The sequence below is a fragment of the Castor canadensis genome, chromosome 1 (assembly GCF_047511655.1).
Source record: "Castor canadensis chromosome 1, mCasCan1.hap1v2, whole genome shotgun sequence".
NCBI classification, from domain to species: Eukaryota; Metazoa; Chordata; class Mammalia; order Rodentia; family Castoridae; genus Castor; species Castor canadensis.
The window spans coordinates 195,917,779-195,936,183 of NC_133386.1; the positions used below are offsets into that span (position 1 = coordinate 195,917,779).

Here is an 18,405-nt window from a genome sequence, read left to right on the forward strand (position 1 = left end):
TTATCATCCTCATACTGGCCAAATGTTATGATTTCATTTTCAGTTCTCTTTTCCTTATTCTCCACTTGGCAAGTGTAGTTGTTCTTCCAGTGTTCTTCTTACTTCTATCTGGGTCATTCCAGGATTATTACTTCTAGCCATGATAGCTCTCATGAGAGCAAATCTGTAAGTGTCAGTTCCTTATAAACCAGTTTGCTAAAAAAACAAGTTATGCTGACTAACCCCAACCCCAACCAGTTCTGTTCCTTTCCTGTTCATGGCCCCATCACGCAGACTAAAATTTCTTTCAGACTAGAATCCCTGGAAACATTTTTATCACTATCATAATGTTCCACATACACATGATCCAACAAGTCTTGTGCAAACTCTGGTTTTCCTTCAGTGAGATCCATCTTTCCATTTCTTCATTTTTTTCCCATTCTTTTTCATCTCTTTCATCAATAACATTATCATGACAGCTAACATTTATGTCGTTAAAAATGTAAATAAAGTATCATGTTGGTCTCCACCTTAATCATAGGAGGTAGATATTGTAGTCAGTGTTACAGATGACAAAATAAGTTATTCTCAGTGTAAGGTCATCCCAAGACAGGGAGCAGGGTTTTAGACCACAAGCATCTGGTTTCAAAGCCTAGGACGCAGCTCACTCAAGTGCCTTGTAGGACCTAGAAAGCTATCTTAGTTTGCCAGGGGCCCTAAGCCCAATTCTGTTCTCTGGCTTCCCTAGGACAAAGTATCATAAGATCCAAAGATCTATAAAAACTTAAATGAAGATGCTGAAGTAGCAGGCCAGAGTGAGGACAAAGAAGCCCATCCATTTACCTGGGAGCTGGAACCCATTTCAAAGATAGTACCTCATTTGGGTCTACCTGTCACTCCTTTCTTTGATGAAACCAGCAACACAGACAGGCTATTTGAAGGCCCCTTCTTTTCCTCCATAAACTTATGGCCTCCTGGCTGAGGACTTGAATCTGGAGTGCCTCACTACAAGAAAAGATGCAGAAATCAATGAACAGGGAAGGGGAACAGGTCTCTGCCACATAATATGGGCATCTGGGAGCCCCTGGTCTTGAAGTGTCACAAAGACCAATGGGGCACTGTTTCTACTTAAGGGAATACAGTGTGGAGTAACTGGGGAGGAAGTTAGACAAAGTAATCACACAGTCGTGATGGATCAAGGAAAATGTTTGCACTGAATTGTCAGCAGAGGTCCTAATTTAAATAAGCAGAGAAACCAAGGTAAGAATGAAGGAGTGCATAAGATGGTGTGGGACGGTAGATACAAGGAGATAGGACTTATGAGAAATTGCACCAATGCCTTCACACCACCAAAACTGATTTATGTGTTGGACATTTTGTTATTGTTGTAGTGGAAAATATCCCAACATATCTCTTCCACAATTCCTTTATTCTCTAGATATCTACCAATGTTACCAGATGATTAAATTTTTCCCTTTACTCCATGCATTATTCCCTGAGGATATATTTCAGGACCAAAATTCAAATACAGTGTGATTTACTGAAGTTAGGAAATCTAAAACCGAACCAAATGAATACCATTTCTCAGCCTGAAAATCATTTTCAGACTCTATGTTTACAAATTTGCCCTCTCCCTGAAATTAATTTGAAGCCTCCCAAATCAAGCATTCATGGTTCTTTCCCTCATTTGAAATTATGGATATAGTAAGGAAAAATTTGAGTTGCCTGCTGTACACATTTTCAAGACAGCATGGAATAAGCCCATGTTCTTTTAGCTCTTGTAACATAAGCAACTGTATATTTAGTACTACACTGTATGTTTGGTACTGCATTCTTTGCATTTTTGTAATGTTCTTGCTGGTGATTCTTCTGTTTTAAATGGTCCCCTTGCATAGTGCTGAACTTCTATCTAGTGTTGCTAAGCAAACAAAGGCTGTGATATGCCTTAAAGAGAAAGTGTATGTATAAGATTTGTAAGATTTTTTTATATGTAAAGTATATGAACACGATTTGTTCAGACATGAGTTTTTCCACTGTTGGCTGTGAGCTCAATGCTAATGAATCAACAATATAAATTAAGAAAGCTGTCTTTTAACAGAAACACAACAAGATTATGTATTGTCTGATTGGTAACAATGTTATGACTAGAGGCCAACAGAAATTTAACCCTTAAGAGTTATGTTAAGAGTAACCCCTAAGAACTATGTTTCAATATGCTTTTCTAATTCAGTGTTTGCGCAACAATATAAGACTCAGCCAATATGAATAATGAGAACTTACTATATAACATTTCAAAATAATTGCAAGTGTCTAATCATCACAGAGACTTAAATTTATTGAATAATTTTTGACATACTATCTCAACATCTACTAGATAGTCAATGTAAATGCCATTATGCCTGTTTTCTGTGAGAAAAAGAAGGAAAATTCAACTGTCGCCCCATTTGCTAATACCTGAGACTTAGGTCATGAAATATAGTTCACTGCTTTTCCTATAATCAAACAAGACTGTTATATCTATTAGACTGAAAAGTACAGAGAGATAGACAAGGAAGAAGCTCACCTTCAGCACAGGTTTATTCAGGAGAAGAAACCAGTGGAGGTCTCCAGCAGATGCTAGATCCCACTGCCACTTACAGACTGGGGTTTTATGGAGAGAAAGGACCTGGCAAGAGGTGGGGGAATTTTTTCATCGTGTCTTATCCATTGTGTGTTGCTAGATATAGTCAAGGAATGAGGTCATTATTCTGGCACAGGCACTGGGAAACAAGATGTTTCCCTGGGGTAGCAGGAGAGGGAGTAGCATCTCTACTGTGTTATGGGAAATGGCGAGGGAAACAAAGTCACTGAGAGCACTTTGCAGGAAGCAGGAATTTTATTATGCTAGCAGACACAGGGGAGATAAATTCTCAAAGCCCTGAGCCCTGATCAGCATCAGGAGATGAGTTATATACCCCTCCAGGTGGTTTATGTAACCAAGCGGGTTTTTTTTTTTGCTTTTTGGGTTATTTTTTGCAGTATATGGTTCACAGTTGGTCAGAAAGACAAGTCAGTTACAGAGAAATAAGTCGGTTACAGAGTTTTCCCCCAGCCCCCTTACAGAATGTGATCACAGTTACAGGAAACATTGCAGAACCTAGCTGGAGGTCTGTGACAGTTTTGAGCTTGCAGAAAGCTGTTTGTATCCCCCAGAGTAGGGAATTCAAAGCAAATTCTAGACACAAGTAAATCCCAGAAAAAATATCCATGTTGGCTCCAACAATTGGAGCCAAATAACTCTAGAGTCAAGCAGAGTTTAAGATGGCATCATTGATGTCAACTTCAGGCCTAACAATGTCCATTACTGCATTTAAAGTACATCCATTATTGACTCACTTAAGAAGTATTATAAGCACTTCAGAATATAGAGAAAAACTTTTTATGATTTTCTTTTTTCCTAGCTCTAAAGACCAGGTAATTGGATAATCCAGTTTAAGCCTGCATTTATCACTACCCACTCTTCTCTAATTCCCAGTTACAGTTGTATCCCTAATCCACTATCACATGATATCCCATCTTTCTTTGACCTGGGATAATAGGATGAAGGATGTTATATTGCATTGAAGGTGCCCCTGCACATGTATGTCCTGGCTATGTGTGCACATGACTTTATTGGAATAAAGGGGCTTTTAACTTATAATTAGATTGGGAATACAGAGATGAGATCATCCCATATTAACCATGTGACTCTAAATCCAGAAGCAAGTGTCCTTATAAGTAAAGGAGAAATGCAAAGGACTGAGGACAGGAAGGAAGACCATATGCAGATGAAGGTAGAGATTGGAGTGGCAACTCCACAGATGCTTCTTAACTTACAGTGGAGTTACATCCGGGTAAACTCATCATAAACTGAAAATGTTATAAATAAACATGGTTCTACTTGGTTGTCAGCTTGATTGGATTGAAAAATGCCTAGGACATTAATAAAACACCTCTGTGTGTTTCTGTGATAGCATTTCCACAACTGGTTAGATTATGAGGGCTCTAACCTAATGAATGGCTTAATCCATTGATAAATTCAAAATCTGAATAGACTATGAAAAGGTGGTTGAACTGTGAAAGTAGAACCTGGTTGGAGGAAGTAGGTCACTGGGGGGGTGTGTCCTCAGAGGTTAGATCTTGCCCTGGCCTCTCCCTATCACTGCTACACTCTGAATCCTGGCCACCATGATGTGAACTAATCTGTTCTGCCCTGCCCTCCCCATCATGATGGAACAAAACCTCTGACACATGGACAAAATAAATCCTTCCTCCCTTAAGTTGTTTCTATCAGGTATTTTGTCATAGTAATGAGATAGCTAATTACCACACATTCCAAACACTTAGCCTACACCATCATAGCTTAGCCTAACTACACTTACATTAGCTTATCATTGGGAAAACTCATCTAGCACAAAGTCCATTTCCCTCTGAATGTCTAATCCTCTCTCTTCTCACTTTTAGGAATTGTTGTGATTATATGGTGCCCACCTAAGTTTCAAAAGATAATGTCCATATCACAGAGTCAGCTGGTCAGAAGTGCTTATTTCACTTGCAACATTAATTTTTCTTTTGTAAATAATCTAATATATTCACAGGTTCTGGGGATTTGAATTGCATGACTAACTGGGATCTGCAACTCAATGACATTGCTCAGGAAAGGGTCATACCAAATATTGTTGGCTGAGAAAAAATATAAATTCGAAAACTGAAGGTCAATTTCTACTGAGTATTTATTGATTTTGCACCAACATAAAGTAAAAAATCATAAGTAATATTATTGTTAAGTTAGGGACCATCTGTATAAGCCAAGGAAAACCAAGGGATTGCCAACAAACATTAGATGAGAGGAAAGAGGCACGGAACAGGTTTTCCCTCAAAGCCTCCATAAGGAACCAACTCTGTTGAAACCATGATTTCAGATGTCTGGACTCCAGATCTGTGCTGTAAGAGAATACACTTAGGCTACTTTAAGTCACGAAGTTTGTGGTAGTTTGTTACAAATTTAGTTAGCTTAAAACAATAGAAATTTATTCTCCCACAGTCTTGAGAGGACAAAAATCTATAATTTGAAACCAGTGCATTCTCAGGGCTTTTCATCCTCCAGAAATTCTAGAGGAGTCTGCTACTGGTTTCTGACATTTACCTGAAACCCTTGGTTTGTGGCTACATTATTACAACCTGGGCCTCTATGATCAACCACATTGCGTTCTTATTCTTCTGACTGTCAAATCTCTCTGAGCATGAACAGCACAAGAGATCGCAGATGAGTTACATGAATGTGGAGAAGAAAGCCTGAGGACATCTACATCCTAATCTCTAGAACCTGTGAATATGTTAGATTACTTAGAAAAGAAAAATTAATGTTGCAAATTAAATTAATACTTCTGACCAGCTGACTCTGTGATAGGGAGATTATTTTCAATACTTAGGTGGGCACCATATAATCACAGCAATTCTTAAAAGTGATAAGAGAAAGGATTAGAGATTCAGAGGGAGAGGTGACTGTGGAAGAAAGGTACAAAGAGATGCAATATTGCTGCCATTACAGATGGAGGAAGGGACCATAAACCAAGGAATGTGGTTGTCCTCTAACAGCTGCAAAAAGCAAAGAAGTACAGTTTTCTTCTGGAGCGTCCAGTAATCAAGAACCTGATCATAAACCCAGGTTTCTACATGCACAAGCCTACATATGGACCCAGGAAATGAGGTGGAGACAGGAGGGGCCCTACTCTACTTTACTTCCAATGATACACTTAAGGAATTTGTGCCTCCTGCCCTTTCATTCCATTCTCCAGTGCAGAATTCTGTAGGGTGAGAGGTCCTAATTCCCTATAGGGGAACACTTCTGCCAGGAGACATAGAAAGAGTATCACTGATCTCTAAGCTCCAATGCTCTATCACTTCAAGAACTTTGCACCCAGGGACTAGCAGAGGTTCCATCTGGGCTCAGATAATCAACCTGGTTCATTAGGAGAATCTAAGATGCTGTGGCACAATGAGGGAGGGAGGAGTGTGTTTGCCCATGCAAGTGATAGATTTGGGTTCTTCTCAGTACTCACTTGCTCAAATTTGATAGTGATTTTACAATTGCACTAGCCCAACCCTGAGAAGAGCCTGACAGACATGGTCTCAAACCCCACAGAAATGAGTATTTGGTTCATGCCACTAGGAAGACACCAGTAGTAGGAGATGTGCTAGCTGAGGGAGAGGGGAATGGAATGGATAGCAAAGAAGGGAGAAAACTGCAGCTGTGAATCTTCCCACTCATACCTCTCTTCTAAGTTTTCCCCAGGAAACAAATTGCATTGACTCTTAGAGGATTATTCCCCAAACATACATGAAGGATTACCAAGCTGTGCAGAGGATAAGTGTGGGGATATGCTGTTCAAATTGTCCTTCACTGACAAACTTACTATCCCACATTGTCATCTGTTAGCACTTTCAGGGATTGCCTTAGCAGCTGGAGGTCACACCCATTCTGGGACTGATGTGGAGGGATAAGGCAATGCTCTTTGGGGCATCTCTGATCAGCTATTTTAGTTCCAGAGCTCCCTTGGAAGGATTAGGGAGGAGTTGGCAAAGACTGTGACAGGGCCAAGTTCAGGAGATCCCCAAGACCATCCTCAAGTTCAATAATTTGCTAAAAGACTCAGAACTCAGAAAACCATCACATCTATCTTAAAGCCAACAACTTACACAAGAATTAACTCAAAATTGATCATACATTTAAATGTAAATTGTAAAATTATAAAACTTACAGAAGGAAATACAGGAGAAAATACTCAAATTCTAGGGCTATTCGCAGATTTCTTAGAATTCACATGGAAAACAGAAGCCAGAAAAAGAAATTTTGGTAAGCTGTATTTCATTAAGAAAAAAAAAACAGCAAAAAAACCCTTTTTCTTGTGAAAGACCCAATAAAGAAGGAGAAAACAGCCAAGTGCTGGTGGCTAATACCTGTAATCTTAGCTACTCAGGAGGCAGAGATCAAGTTGATCACAGTTGGAAGCGAGGCAGGGCAAATAGTTCACAAGACCCTACCTCAAAAAACCATATCAAAAAAAATGGGGCTGGTGGAGTGGCTCAAGGAGAAGGCCCTGAGTTCAAGCCGCAGTACCCCCCCCTCAAAAAAAGGATAAAGGATAAGCTGCAGCTTGAGATATTTTCAAACCACATATTCAAGGGTTATATCTAGACCACTAAAAAAATACTTTCAAACTTCAACAGTAAAAACTAGAAAAAAATACTTACCTGGCAGGGGAGATACCATGATCATGAAGGTGGTTTTCCCAGGGCGAGACTTATCCATTGCACTCCGGATGTGCTGACCCCTACGATTGCCCCAAATGTGGGAAACTCGACTGCATAATTTGTGGTAGTGGGAGATTGCGTTTGCACTCTCCCCTAAAGAAAAAAAAACTAGAAAAAATAGTCAAAGGTGTGAATAGATAATTTTATCAAAGAGGATATACAGATAACAAATAATCACATTGAGAGATTTGAAACACTATTAGCCATTAAAAAAAATTAAACACATAAGAAGTTATCGCTACACACCTATAAAGTAAGCTAAAATAAAATATATTGACAACATTACATGCTGGTGAGGATGTAGAGACTAGATGATGAGTACATTGCTAAGTGAAAATCTGGAAAGTCAGCAGATTAAGAAAAAAGTGAAACACAACTACCATGTGTTCTTGCAATGGTAATCCTGGGCATTTATCACAGAGAAATGGGAATTTTATTTTCACACAAAAACCTGTATGAGAATGTTCATAGCAGCTTTACTCATAACAGCCCAAAGTAGAAACAGCTTATGTCTTTCAAAGGGTAAACAGTAAAATAAACAGTGGCACAAAGATACCATAGAATGCTACATAGCAGTAAGAAGGAAGAAACTCTCCACACACACTACCTGAACAAATCTTTACAGAATTATGCACAGTGGAAAAACCTAATCTCAAAAGGTTAAATGTTCATGGTTCCATTTACATAATATTCTTCAAATGAAAAAAAATCATAACTATGGAGAACAAATTAGTGATACTCCTGTCAATGGCAGAATGATAGCAGGGAGGAAGGAGCAGATGTGGTTATAAAAGTGCAACATGTGATGATGGAGATGTATATTGCATGAAATGTATATTGTACAATGTATGACACTGTGATATTATATCAGCAAAGAACAAGATTATAACTATTCTATAGCTAGACTGTGTCCAGTATAATAATGTACTATAGTTTTGTTAGTATAGTATTAGAAGATGTTACCATTGGGTACCATGGGCAAAGAGAGTAAATGGGATCTGTCTTATTTCTTACAACTGCAGGTAAACTTACAATTACTTCCAAATTGAAAATTAATTAAAGAAAACGCAATGTGGCTTCTGCCTGGCTCTTTCTCTTGAGTCATACATCTTTGAAACCAACCTCTATGTTGTGAGGACATCAGTTAGCAATTTGGACAGACCATATGTAGGTACTGGGACTGACAGTCCAGTTGAGTTGTCAGATGACAATGTGCATCCCTGAGTGACCAAGCCCACAGAGGATTTCAGCCCCCAGTCACCCTTCCTTCCAACTGCCTTGAGCTGCAGACTGTCTGCAGCAGACTGTCCTCAGAAGCCTTCTCCAAATTGCAGATTTGAGTACAAAAATGAATGCTAGTTACTGTTTTTAGCCACTATCAGAGTGGCTTATTACATAGTAATGAGTAACTAAAAAAAAGTGACTTTTGTCTCTGAACATTCCACAGAAAAAGAAGAGAATGGCTTTTTCATTGAAACTTGATGTTAGAATAATGCCATTAAAAATCATAGAATCGAGCCTTTGAACAATTCAAAACTGGCTTCATTACAGTTAGTTTCAACTAGTAAAGTTTTAAGATAGCCACCATAGGTTCAAATTACAAAATGGTTTATGCCACTTTTGGGTTTAGGAGGCAATTTGGGCAATATAGTTTGGATACCAAAATGGAATGTCTCACACTTTTACGAATTTACAGCACCAATTATTTAAAATTAGGACTGTCTTGAAACACCTAAGAAATGCATATACATATATAATTTTTATTGATATAATTGTAAATTATTATTTGAAGTGGGTGATTATGAGCTGTAAGTCTACCCACAGCTTACTAAAATACATACATTTTACAACTACAATTGATTACTAATCAATTGTCATCTATATATTTACTTCCTCTTGCAAATTAATCAGACTATATACCAACCTTCTCAGGCATCAGCAGGCATTTTAATTCTGCTGCAGTACTCTGTCTTGTTTAGCATGACAGATAACAGAAGACTAGATACAAAATCAGGCTGGTCATAGATAAGTAGAGTCTCTTTCTCTTTCCCATTCATCTTTCCAACAGCCACTTCAACATTTATAATCACACTCTTACCTGGATTAGGCTTGTGCCACCTGGGAATTCCTGATATATCTGGTCAGGTGCCATTTTCTCCCTGAGTTATAGAACATAAACAGATCATGTAATGGAATGAAAAAATAATTATTTCAAAAATATTCATAATGTCACTCCCTAAAATATATTTTAAAATTTCCCATATCCTGTTTTAATTAAAACTTGACAGAATGAATTCATCATTGTGGTTTCAGCCTCAGAGAAACAAAATGTGTGTTCTTTGAAAAGATTAATGTGTACTTCCTTTTTGTTTTTGTTTTCAGACAGTCTCACTATACAGCCCAGGATGGCCTTGAACTCGCCATTTTCTTGCCTCAGCCTACCAGGGACTTACCGACGTACACCATCACGGCAGGTGTTAGTGTGTGATCCCAAATTCATTCTTCCCTTTAGTCAGACCCATGTTAGATTACTTTCCTCATTAATAACCAAGTCTGACTTGGTTTTGTCCTAGTCTTTCATAATTGTGTTCGTAGAAATACTGAAGGATAAATAAATTTAGCATGTCTTCTTGACTGTAATAACGTAGAAATGGGTCAGAAAAACCACACTTGCTCTCTACATAGATGATATAAATCCACCGTTGGCCAAATTGCCTTTTCTCATTAGCAGAGGTCAGAGTTGAGTGGTGACAAGTGTGTGACCACTGGCCCACACGCAACGGTTTGGACCAGCAGGGGGCGTGAAAGCTCCAGGGCAACCTGAACAAATAGCCAGGGGGTGTGGCTTCTGCATCCTTGATGGACAGCTAAGGATGAAGGAGAGAATGAGGTAATACCACCCAGAGCAAGGAGGGCGTGAGGAGGGGGTTGCGTGAATGTGTATGCTAGTGCATGCGTGCCTCCGAGCTCGCGCTGCGGACGCTAATCATGCTGCATTAAAAAAAAAAAAGAAGAAGAAGAAAAGAAAGAAAGAAAGGAAATTCCATCTTTTTCGAACAGGGCTACAAAGTTGCGTCCGGGCTACAGTGGCAATCCAGGGGCCGTGTCATGGCGGGTCTCTTCTCTGCATCAGGGGACTGGGGAAACCCACGCGGGCGCCAGTTTGCCCTAGCTCCCTGCTTGGGAGGGGCGATTCATTCTGGAAGCGACTGAACAGAGCCACAGGGAGGGGGAGCTCTCCCCGCGACAGCGCCTGCATTTCGTGCGGCTAAAGGGTGGGGAGGGAGAGGAGGAGAACAGAGCGTGCCATTCCGAGTGCGATCGTGCGGGTAGATCCCACCCTGGCGTCTGCAGAGCCAGAGGCGCAACTGGTGCGAGGGCTCGGTCCTCGCCACGAGGTCCGCCCCGGCTCGCGGCCGCCGGGGCTCGGGCCGCGGGCCCGCGGGGTGGCTTTGCAAGGCGGGGGCCTGTTTGCAGAGAGCCGGGCATTTGCATGAAGCGACTCAACCCCACGGAGCAGCGGCGCAGCGGCGGACCCCGGCGGCGGCGGCGGCGGCGGCGGCGCGCGGACCGAGCCAGGCAGCCCGGGTCTCCGGGCCCCGGTGGATGCGCGGCTGGGGAGGAGCCCATGGGCCGGAGCTGAGGCTCCCGGGGGCGTTGGGGCGCGGGGCGGGGGGCGCGGTCGAGGCCCGGAGGCGGCGGCGCAGGAGGAAGCGGAGGAGGTCGGGCGCGCGGAGCCCGGGAGGCAGGCAGTGCAGCGCTGCCGCCGCCGCCGCCGCAGCTCCGGGCCTCGCCATGCTCCTGGCCTCGGCCGTGGTGGTCTGGGAATGGCTGAACGAACACGGTCGCTGGCGTCCCTACAGTCCGGCGGTGAGCCACCATATCGAGGCGGTGGTCCGCGCCGGTCCCCGTGCTGGAGGCAGTGTGGTGCTGGGCCAGGTGGATAGCCGTCTGGCGCCCTACATCATCGACCTGCAGTCCATGAACCAGTTCCGCCAAGACACGGGTGAGTCGCCCACCCCCCTTGGCTGCCGGGGGAACTCCCTCCTCATGAGACCACCTGGCCCACCCAAGGGACACCCCAGCGTACTTATGTCACGAAGAGGTGTTGGCGGGAGGTGATTTACTCCTCTTGAACCTTTTCGGATCCCACCACCATCGCTGAATAAACGTCCATGCAAGTAATTATTAATATTCCGGTCATGCATATCCACCTAGCCAGTAGGAACTCTCTTCCCCTTCACGCCCCCCTTTTTGGCCCTTGTTGGCCTAAAGTCCTTCCGTGTAGAAATTCTGGCGCTTCCCCAGCGTATGAGCAATGCCAGCCCCTCACCAAGGAGTCCTGCTCTCAACCTTTTGCTCCTCACACCTTGATGGACTCTGCTTTGCCTCAGGTGCTCTTGGACCTGCCACATATGGCCTCATCCCCAACCTTCCTATCTCTGCGTGTGATGTCTACTCACAACCAGATCCTGGGTGTGAAAACTAGGAGAGGAAGAAGGAATCCAGTTACAGTCTAGTATGGAAAAGCAGGGGCATCCCCAGGAGGAGAGAATGGAGTTGGGGGATTCCAGGAGATGGAACATCCTGGGTGCTGTGGCATTCACCCAATGCCTTTGCTTTTGCACTCCAAGCACAGAAGCAACAGGCCACAGCAGATGGAAAGAGGAGGGGGAGGGATGGGGCTCTGGAATGCCTGGCAGGGAAGCTGCTCCCTTTGTCCCGGGAGGGGGAGGAGGTGGGAGTGGATTCCTAAGGAGAAACTGTCTCTAAGCTTCTTCCTGAAACCATAGCCTATGAGGTACACTGGTCTCCTAGAGCACTAAATTCTGTTCTTTCCTTGAGAATCAAGTTGCCAGCTATTAAGACTACCACAATCCTACTTCCCATCCAATCAGTCTTTCTAGATCAGAGCCAGGAAGGAAGCCTGCAAGGTGGAAGCTGGGGTGGGGGGTGGGGGTCATTAGAGGGAGGAGAGGGATGTAGTTACACCTCTTTACTTGGCTTAGTGTATCTAAGGGTAATTGATGACCTGCGACAAGTTGTCTCCCCAGTAATCTCTTCAGTGGGGAGTGTGTGTGTGTGTGTGTGTGTGTGTGTGTGTGTGTGTGTGTGTATTCGTGCGCGCGCGTGCGGGCGCGTGCATGTGGGAGGGGGTGGGGAGTTCTAAAATTCTGGCTGAGCTTTCCCAAGAGTGTAACCAAGGAGCCTGGAGAAACAGGTGTTAATGGGGAGGGAGTAGAAATGATGAGGGCCTTGTGGTTTGGAGAACAGCTGCTTGAGCAGGACATCTCAGCCTCCTAGGAAAGCCCTCACATCCTGTGTACTAATTAGGATTTTCATGGGAAAGAGGTATCTTTCCTCTCTCATGTTGCCTGTCTTTAGTTGTAACTCCCAACAACCTCCTTGCCAAGGACTCTGCAGACACTGGCCAACTGAGTAAAGCTGTCTGGGGAAAAGATTCCAGAAGTTTTAGCATCTGGCAGGCTTAAACACTGGTGGAGAAGGGAGGGAGGTGAGACAGAGACTGGAAGGAGAATAAGGAGAAATGTGAGGAGATTGAGAAAGAGGATTGATTAAGTATGGCTGAGAGGGAGGGAGAGAACACAGTTGTGCATCCTGGGTACAGGTTGTGGAAGTGAGGGTTAAGGGAGAGTGTGTCAAAGGGGCAGCTGAGTCATAGAGGTGGGACCAGAGAGACCACCTGACAGGGCATTCCAGTACTGCTCAAAATAAAAACAGCAGGTGTTAGCTTTTCTATTTCAGACTAAATCTCTGTAGCAAATGGAGAACCACCCTGCTGATACACAGGTCCCAACCCTTCTCCCGCTGTTGGGAAGGGCAAAATTTAATTTGTATTTGGGGGAATCTAGGATGGTCATAGAACTAAGAGGGGTCATAACCTAAAGGATGCTTTTGACAAAAGTGAAAGTTGTAGAGAAACTTGTGCTAATGGATAGGTGCTATTTCCCAAGGTCTGGTTACTCTTCTCTAAGAACAGGTTAACTACTTCCTACTGATTAGCAGAGGCTAGAGCTCCTTGAATTTTAGTTCTGAGGCCAAGAAGTAACCCTGAATCCTTTTTTTCTTTTTCTTTCTTCTTCTTCTTTTTTTTTTTTTTTTTTTTTGTGCCAGGGATCAAACCCAGAGCCACTTCACAAATGCTAGGCACTCTACCACTGAGCAACTTATTAAGCTCTCTCTCTCTCTCTTTCTTTCTTTGTGTATATGTGTGTGTCCCTCCCTCCCCTCTTTCTTCTCTCTCTCCCTATCTCTGTGAAAAGGGATCTCACCATGTAGCCCAAGCTAGCCTCTAACTCAAGGATCCTCTTGCCTCACTTTCCTGAGTGCCGGGTACAGGTGTACAACACGATGTTTAGCCTGTATCCTTGAAAAAAAAAAAAACTACATGTGCTCATTCCTACCTCAGATACATCAGAACATTAGACATAGAACCTTCCTGAGCACCTGTCTCCTCTGTGCCAAGCCCTGTGTTGTATGCTGAAGGCACTGGACTGAATTCCCAGGAATTCTGGGCCTGTCAAGGAGCTTGTCAAAGTAGATTAGCATCTCTGGGTATCTGGACTCTGAGCCCCCTCTCTCCCTTCTCTACTAATACACACAGTTCCTCTCAATGTAGCTTATTGATGAGACCATGACAGGGTATAAACTTTAAGCCACCAGCTCCCAGGCAACCCCAGCCAAGCCCTGGCAATGTTTAATTAAATTATTAACTGTCCCCAAGCTACATTTTAAAGCTGGGAACCAGAAACATCCCTATGAACAAAGGAGGACTGGAAGTTCCCTGCCTAGAGGCAAGTCCTCCCTCCCTCTCTCTCTCTCTCTCTCTGGTTGCCTTCTCTCCATAGGCACTTTGACAGGAGTGCTTTGTCTTTTTAGAAGTTGTTTTCCTGACTGCTCTGTGAGTTCTCAGTCTCTCCACTATCCTGGGCTCTTGACTTCAATCAGCTTGCCTCCAGAGAGACAAAGGTTGCTACACCCATCTGTCCTCCTCTGTTTGCTCTGGGCTCTTCTTCAGGCCTCCTGGGGGTATGAGAACATTAGCATTCTGTGCTGGTCTTCTCTAGGCATTTTGGGCTAGAGAATCTGAAAGAAGGAAAGAGCAAGATAAAGGGGATTGATCTTGGCCATGCTATGTCCAAAAGGCTTGGTGCAGTCCTTTCTATCTGAAGTCATTTATCTTGACCAGACTGCCCTCTGTCTCATAGGGCAGTGACAGGAGAGCTTTCCTTTAGCATCACCTTCCCCAGTACATTCTAATCTAACACACCTAATCACTGTCATCTCCATGGCTCTAGCAGTAGAATAGGAAGACCCAGGCTAGGAGTGAGGAGACATGACCCAGGCTCTATCCTGGACTCATTGCTTGTTGTGTGATCTTGAGCAAGTACTCTAACTGGACAGGTCTGTTTTCTTCTGTAGATTGATGAGCAGCTTTAAGATTCCTTTCTTCCCTCTTTCTTTTCTTCTAACATGCAAATGGGCAGGTGAATGACTTTAGTTCCACACCAGTGATGATTCTAAAAGGAAGTTACATGGTGCAAGGGAGGATTCTTTCCAATTTTGAGTAGTCTCCTTTATGTCTTTAACATAGTGAAAAGTCAGCTCAAGGGAGTAAGTTTGACTATAAGATTTGACAGAAACTGATTTTCTAGGGATCCCCACAATATTCCATATCTAGTGTGGCACAGGAGTGGAAGAAGTAGACCTCACAATGACCACAGTATGGATTGCCATGGATCTGCATGGTGCCAAGTATACTGCACACATTGTCTAATTTAATTTGCACAAAGATCTTAATGAAGAGTGCTCTTCAAGTTTTATAGGAAAGAGAACAAGTTGAAAAAGTTTTTTCTGCTCAATGGATTAAGATGTGCTGTCAATGACATAGCTAAGATTCTGAATTAAGTCTTCTATGCCCTATACTTTTATTCTGTGAATGCTATGAACCTGCTGCTTTGTATAGTCATGGGCACAGGGCATATAGCAGTAATAGAACATCCAAGACTTTGCCCTCATGGAATGTTCTAGTGAAGGTGAGTTGGTGCTGGTAAGAGAGGCCTGGGAATTTTAGACACAGTATGTGTTCTAACAGCAGTGAACCACTGGCATAGGTGGGGGTGGCATGCCTTAGAGACCTCAGTTTGCCTGGTTATACCTTGGCTATATTTCCCAAGAGCCAGAACTCCTTAGATGCTTTGGGATTCTGATGTCTAGGGTGGCTGGGAAAAGCTGATTTTCTTTCCTTTTTTTTCTTACTTACTTTGTGAACATTCCTATTCCTATCCTATTAGAGGCCTTCTCTCTGGGTCATCACACCATAGGATAAGATGGACCTTCCTCAGACCACCTAGTTTATGGACCTGATTCTAGAGAAGCCTAAGGTTAGCACATTCCAAGCAGTGTGGTCTCTGAAAATAATCAGAGTGAAATCCCATCATCTCTGTTGTCCCAAGTCTTTGGTTCTGAGGTGGTTTCCTGTCTCTAACTACCCTGTAGGGCTGAACAGAGCTCATCAACTTTCCCTCCCCAAACCAATGCTTCTTCTTGACATCACTCTCCCTGATAATGGCACCATTCTTTTGGCACTTTTCTGTGGTCAAAGCCTCGGGATTCTTTGATTCATTTCATCATTCAGTGCCTTATTGTACAGGCAGGCAAACCATGTGGCCTGCCACTTGAAATTTTAGGGTACAGAAGGAAAACTATTGATTTCTAGCCCAGACTGGAAATCAATCTTAAGGGCACTGCTGATCTAGACCCCTGCAGATTATGAAGGAGTGTTCTGGAACCTCACTTAGAAAGCATTCAGCTACTTATGGTCAAGTCCTACCCATTTCCTCTTTGTAAGGTCTCTCCAGTTTGTCACTTCTTTTTCATTTTCCCAACACTCCTTAATACGTGTGGAATTAATTAACAGAGTAGCTCTGGTCTTGCCACTTCCATTTAACAAGCTTCACTGGCTCCTTATCACCTAAATATTAAACCCATCAAAGCATAATGTTTCAAAACTTCTATGTCCTGGCTCTTAACATACCTTTCCAGGTTTATCCTCTATGTCTTATATCTTCTCAGCGTTCTCTGACATCCTCTCCACCCCACCCATTCATCAGATCCCTTCTATTGAAATTCTTGCCATTTTTGCCTATTGAAATTCTCTTTATGGGGGAGGAAGACTGTATGAAAATAGCATAATGAATCCCTCCAAAAACTATTTAAAAAGGAGGGAGGAAGGAAGGAAGGAGGTTAAAAAAGACAAATATAGATGGTGTGAATTTAATTGAAGTGCACTATATGTATGTTGTAAATATCACAATGAAAGCCCTTTGTACAATTACAAAAAACAACAATTTTTTAAATTCAGATACTAATTTAAAAAAAGTTCAGCTGTCATTCAACACTTTTGCTATTTGCCACCCATTTCTTCAAATGTTCTCCAAATCATCATTACTTCATTTGTTCAGTCAACTTTACTGAACCCCTTGGATATGCCAGTGGGATAGAGAGAAAACTCTTTGATGCCAGTTCTCATGGAATTGAGGACTTAGGGAGGGAGGCAGATATTCATCAAACTAGCCACAAATAAATGTGTAACTGCACAGTGAGATAAGTGTTATAAAACAGAGGAACAGGAGTTTGACCTGGTTAGAGAAACCTTTCCTTCTTGTGGAAAATAAGCTTTAATCTGAAGGATGAGCAGCAAAGAGAATGGCAGAATGCTTTGAGGTGGAGGAGGAAGACCAAGACTTGTGAAGAGGCCCAGAATCAGAGAAACGTGGAAATGAGAGAGACTGAAGTCCCATGTGAAGAAAATATGGGCAAGATATGTTAGGATATATATGAAAGGGACTGCAGAGGTCAGTGAGTGGAGGGAATTTTGGTCCTGATCTAAGGAGAAATTATGGGAGGATTTAAGCAGGAAGGGATATGGTCAGATTTCCTGCCAACATGCATTTTGTTGACATCTCTCTTGTGACATAATTGCATCATAAATAGTTGCTCATACTTGTCCTCTAATGCTGTTCTAGACTGTACACTTCTTGAGTAATGCTTGGATCTTTGCATTCTCCATAGCAACTAATGGATGCTCAGAAATATGTGGTCAATGATTAAACATCCTAGTAGCCAGAGTGTTCAATCAATCCCAGCACTGTTTATGGAGCTCTTGTAACTGCCAGATACTGCATTTGGCACTAGAATGTGAAGTGCTCCACAGCTATATTGTTGTCCCTACTCACAATGCCTATGAAGAATGCTCAGCAAATGTACACATCAGGCAATAGTCAAGATCTGCACCTCGAACTTCTTGAGGGTGGGGCATGGGCTAGGAGAACATTTCAAGAAATGGATAGCAAATGGCATAGGACCTAAAGAATAAGGAGAATTTCAATAGATAAAAATGGCAAAAGGTGGCATTTTAGTAGAAGGGATCTGGTACTAGTGTGGGAGGGGATCAGGGAACCCTGAGGGCATGCATGAGGATTAAAGGGCCTCTTTTAGCAAGAGTAGAGGAAAATACTGGGGAGGGAGGAAAATAAGCCTGGAAAGGTATGTAATACAGTCATAGTGTAGTCTACAAAAGTTCCCTCCACTCACTGACCTCTGCAGTCCCTTTCATATATATCCTAACATATCTCAGGCATTTCCAGAATTGATAACACCATTGTCCAAAAAACAGCCTTTTAAGCACATTTGTGAGAATTGGTTGAATACATTGTTCCTGCTACCTGGAGAAAATATAAAATAGTATCATTTGTAACAGGTGTTTTATAGGATTACCATGAAGATGATATGGAATAGGCCTATGTGAGGGGCTTTCTAAGTAATAAAAACTGCAAATATGCACTATGTAGAAACTTTCATTCTCTCTCCCCTTCTCTCTCTGTCTCCCTGTTTCATGCACACTGCATCCTTAAAACTTTTCCCATTACATCATCCTTAGATATACAGTAGAAAATAAAGTATAACAATCCCCATTTTTTTGAGCTCTTGCCATGTGACAGGTGCTATTTTGGAGTTTTATATTCATTTCTTCATTTAATCCTCAAATCCACCTGTTGAAGCAGCTTCCCA

At 42.6% G+C, this 18,405-nt stretch overlaps 1 protein-coding gene, 1 long non-coding RNA gene and 1 other non-coding gene across 5 annotated transcripts in view; 2 read left to right on the top strand and 1 right to left on the bottom strand.

Moving 5' to 3' along the window:
• Positions 1 to 11,769, bottom strand: part of LOC141413777 (uncharacterized) — a 55,696-nt gene extending 43,927 nt beyond the window's left edge. Inside the window, exons 1-2 of the long non-coding RNA XR_012438654.1 lie at positions 11,402 to 11,769; positions 9,410 to 9,470 (exon numbers count right to left, since the gene is read on the bottom strand). This is a non-coding gene — a long non-coding RNA (uncharacterized lncRNA). The remainder of the gene's footprint in view (positions 1 to 9,409; positions 9,471 to 11,401) is intronic.
• Positions 7,244 to 7,405, top strand: LOC141415740 (U1 spliceosomal RNA). The gene has a single exon (XR_012440686.1). It is a non-coding gene; the product is annotated as a U1 spliceosomal RNA (small nuclear RNA).
• Dtx4 (deltex E3 ubiquitin ligase 4) overlaps positions 11,008 to 18,405 on the top strand; it is a 36,684-nt gene continuing 29,286 nt past the window's right edge. The window contains exon 1 of one of the 3 annotated variants that reach the window (XR_012438647.1): positions 11,008 to 11,317. Coding sequence is in view for 2 of the 3 variants with exons in the window: in XM_074046233.1 (XP_073902334.1) it covers positions 11,107 to 11,317 (211 nt within the window). In the remaining variant the exon portion in view is untranslated. The remainder of the gene's footprint in view (positions 11,318 to 18,405) is intronic. The other 2 variants (XM_074046233.1, XM_020178684.2) reach the window with 2 other exon arrangements.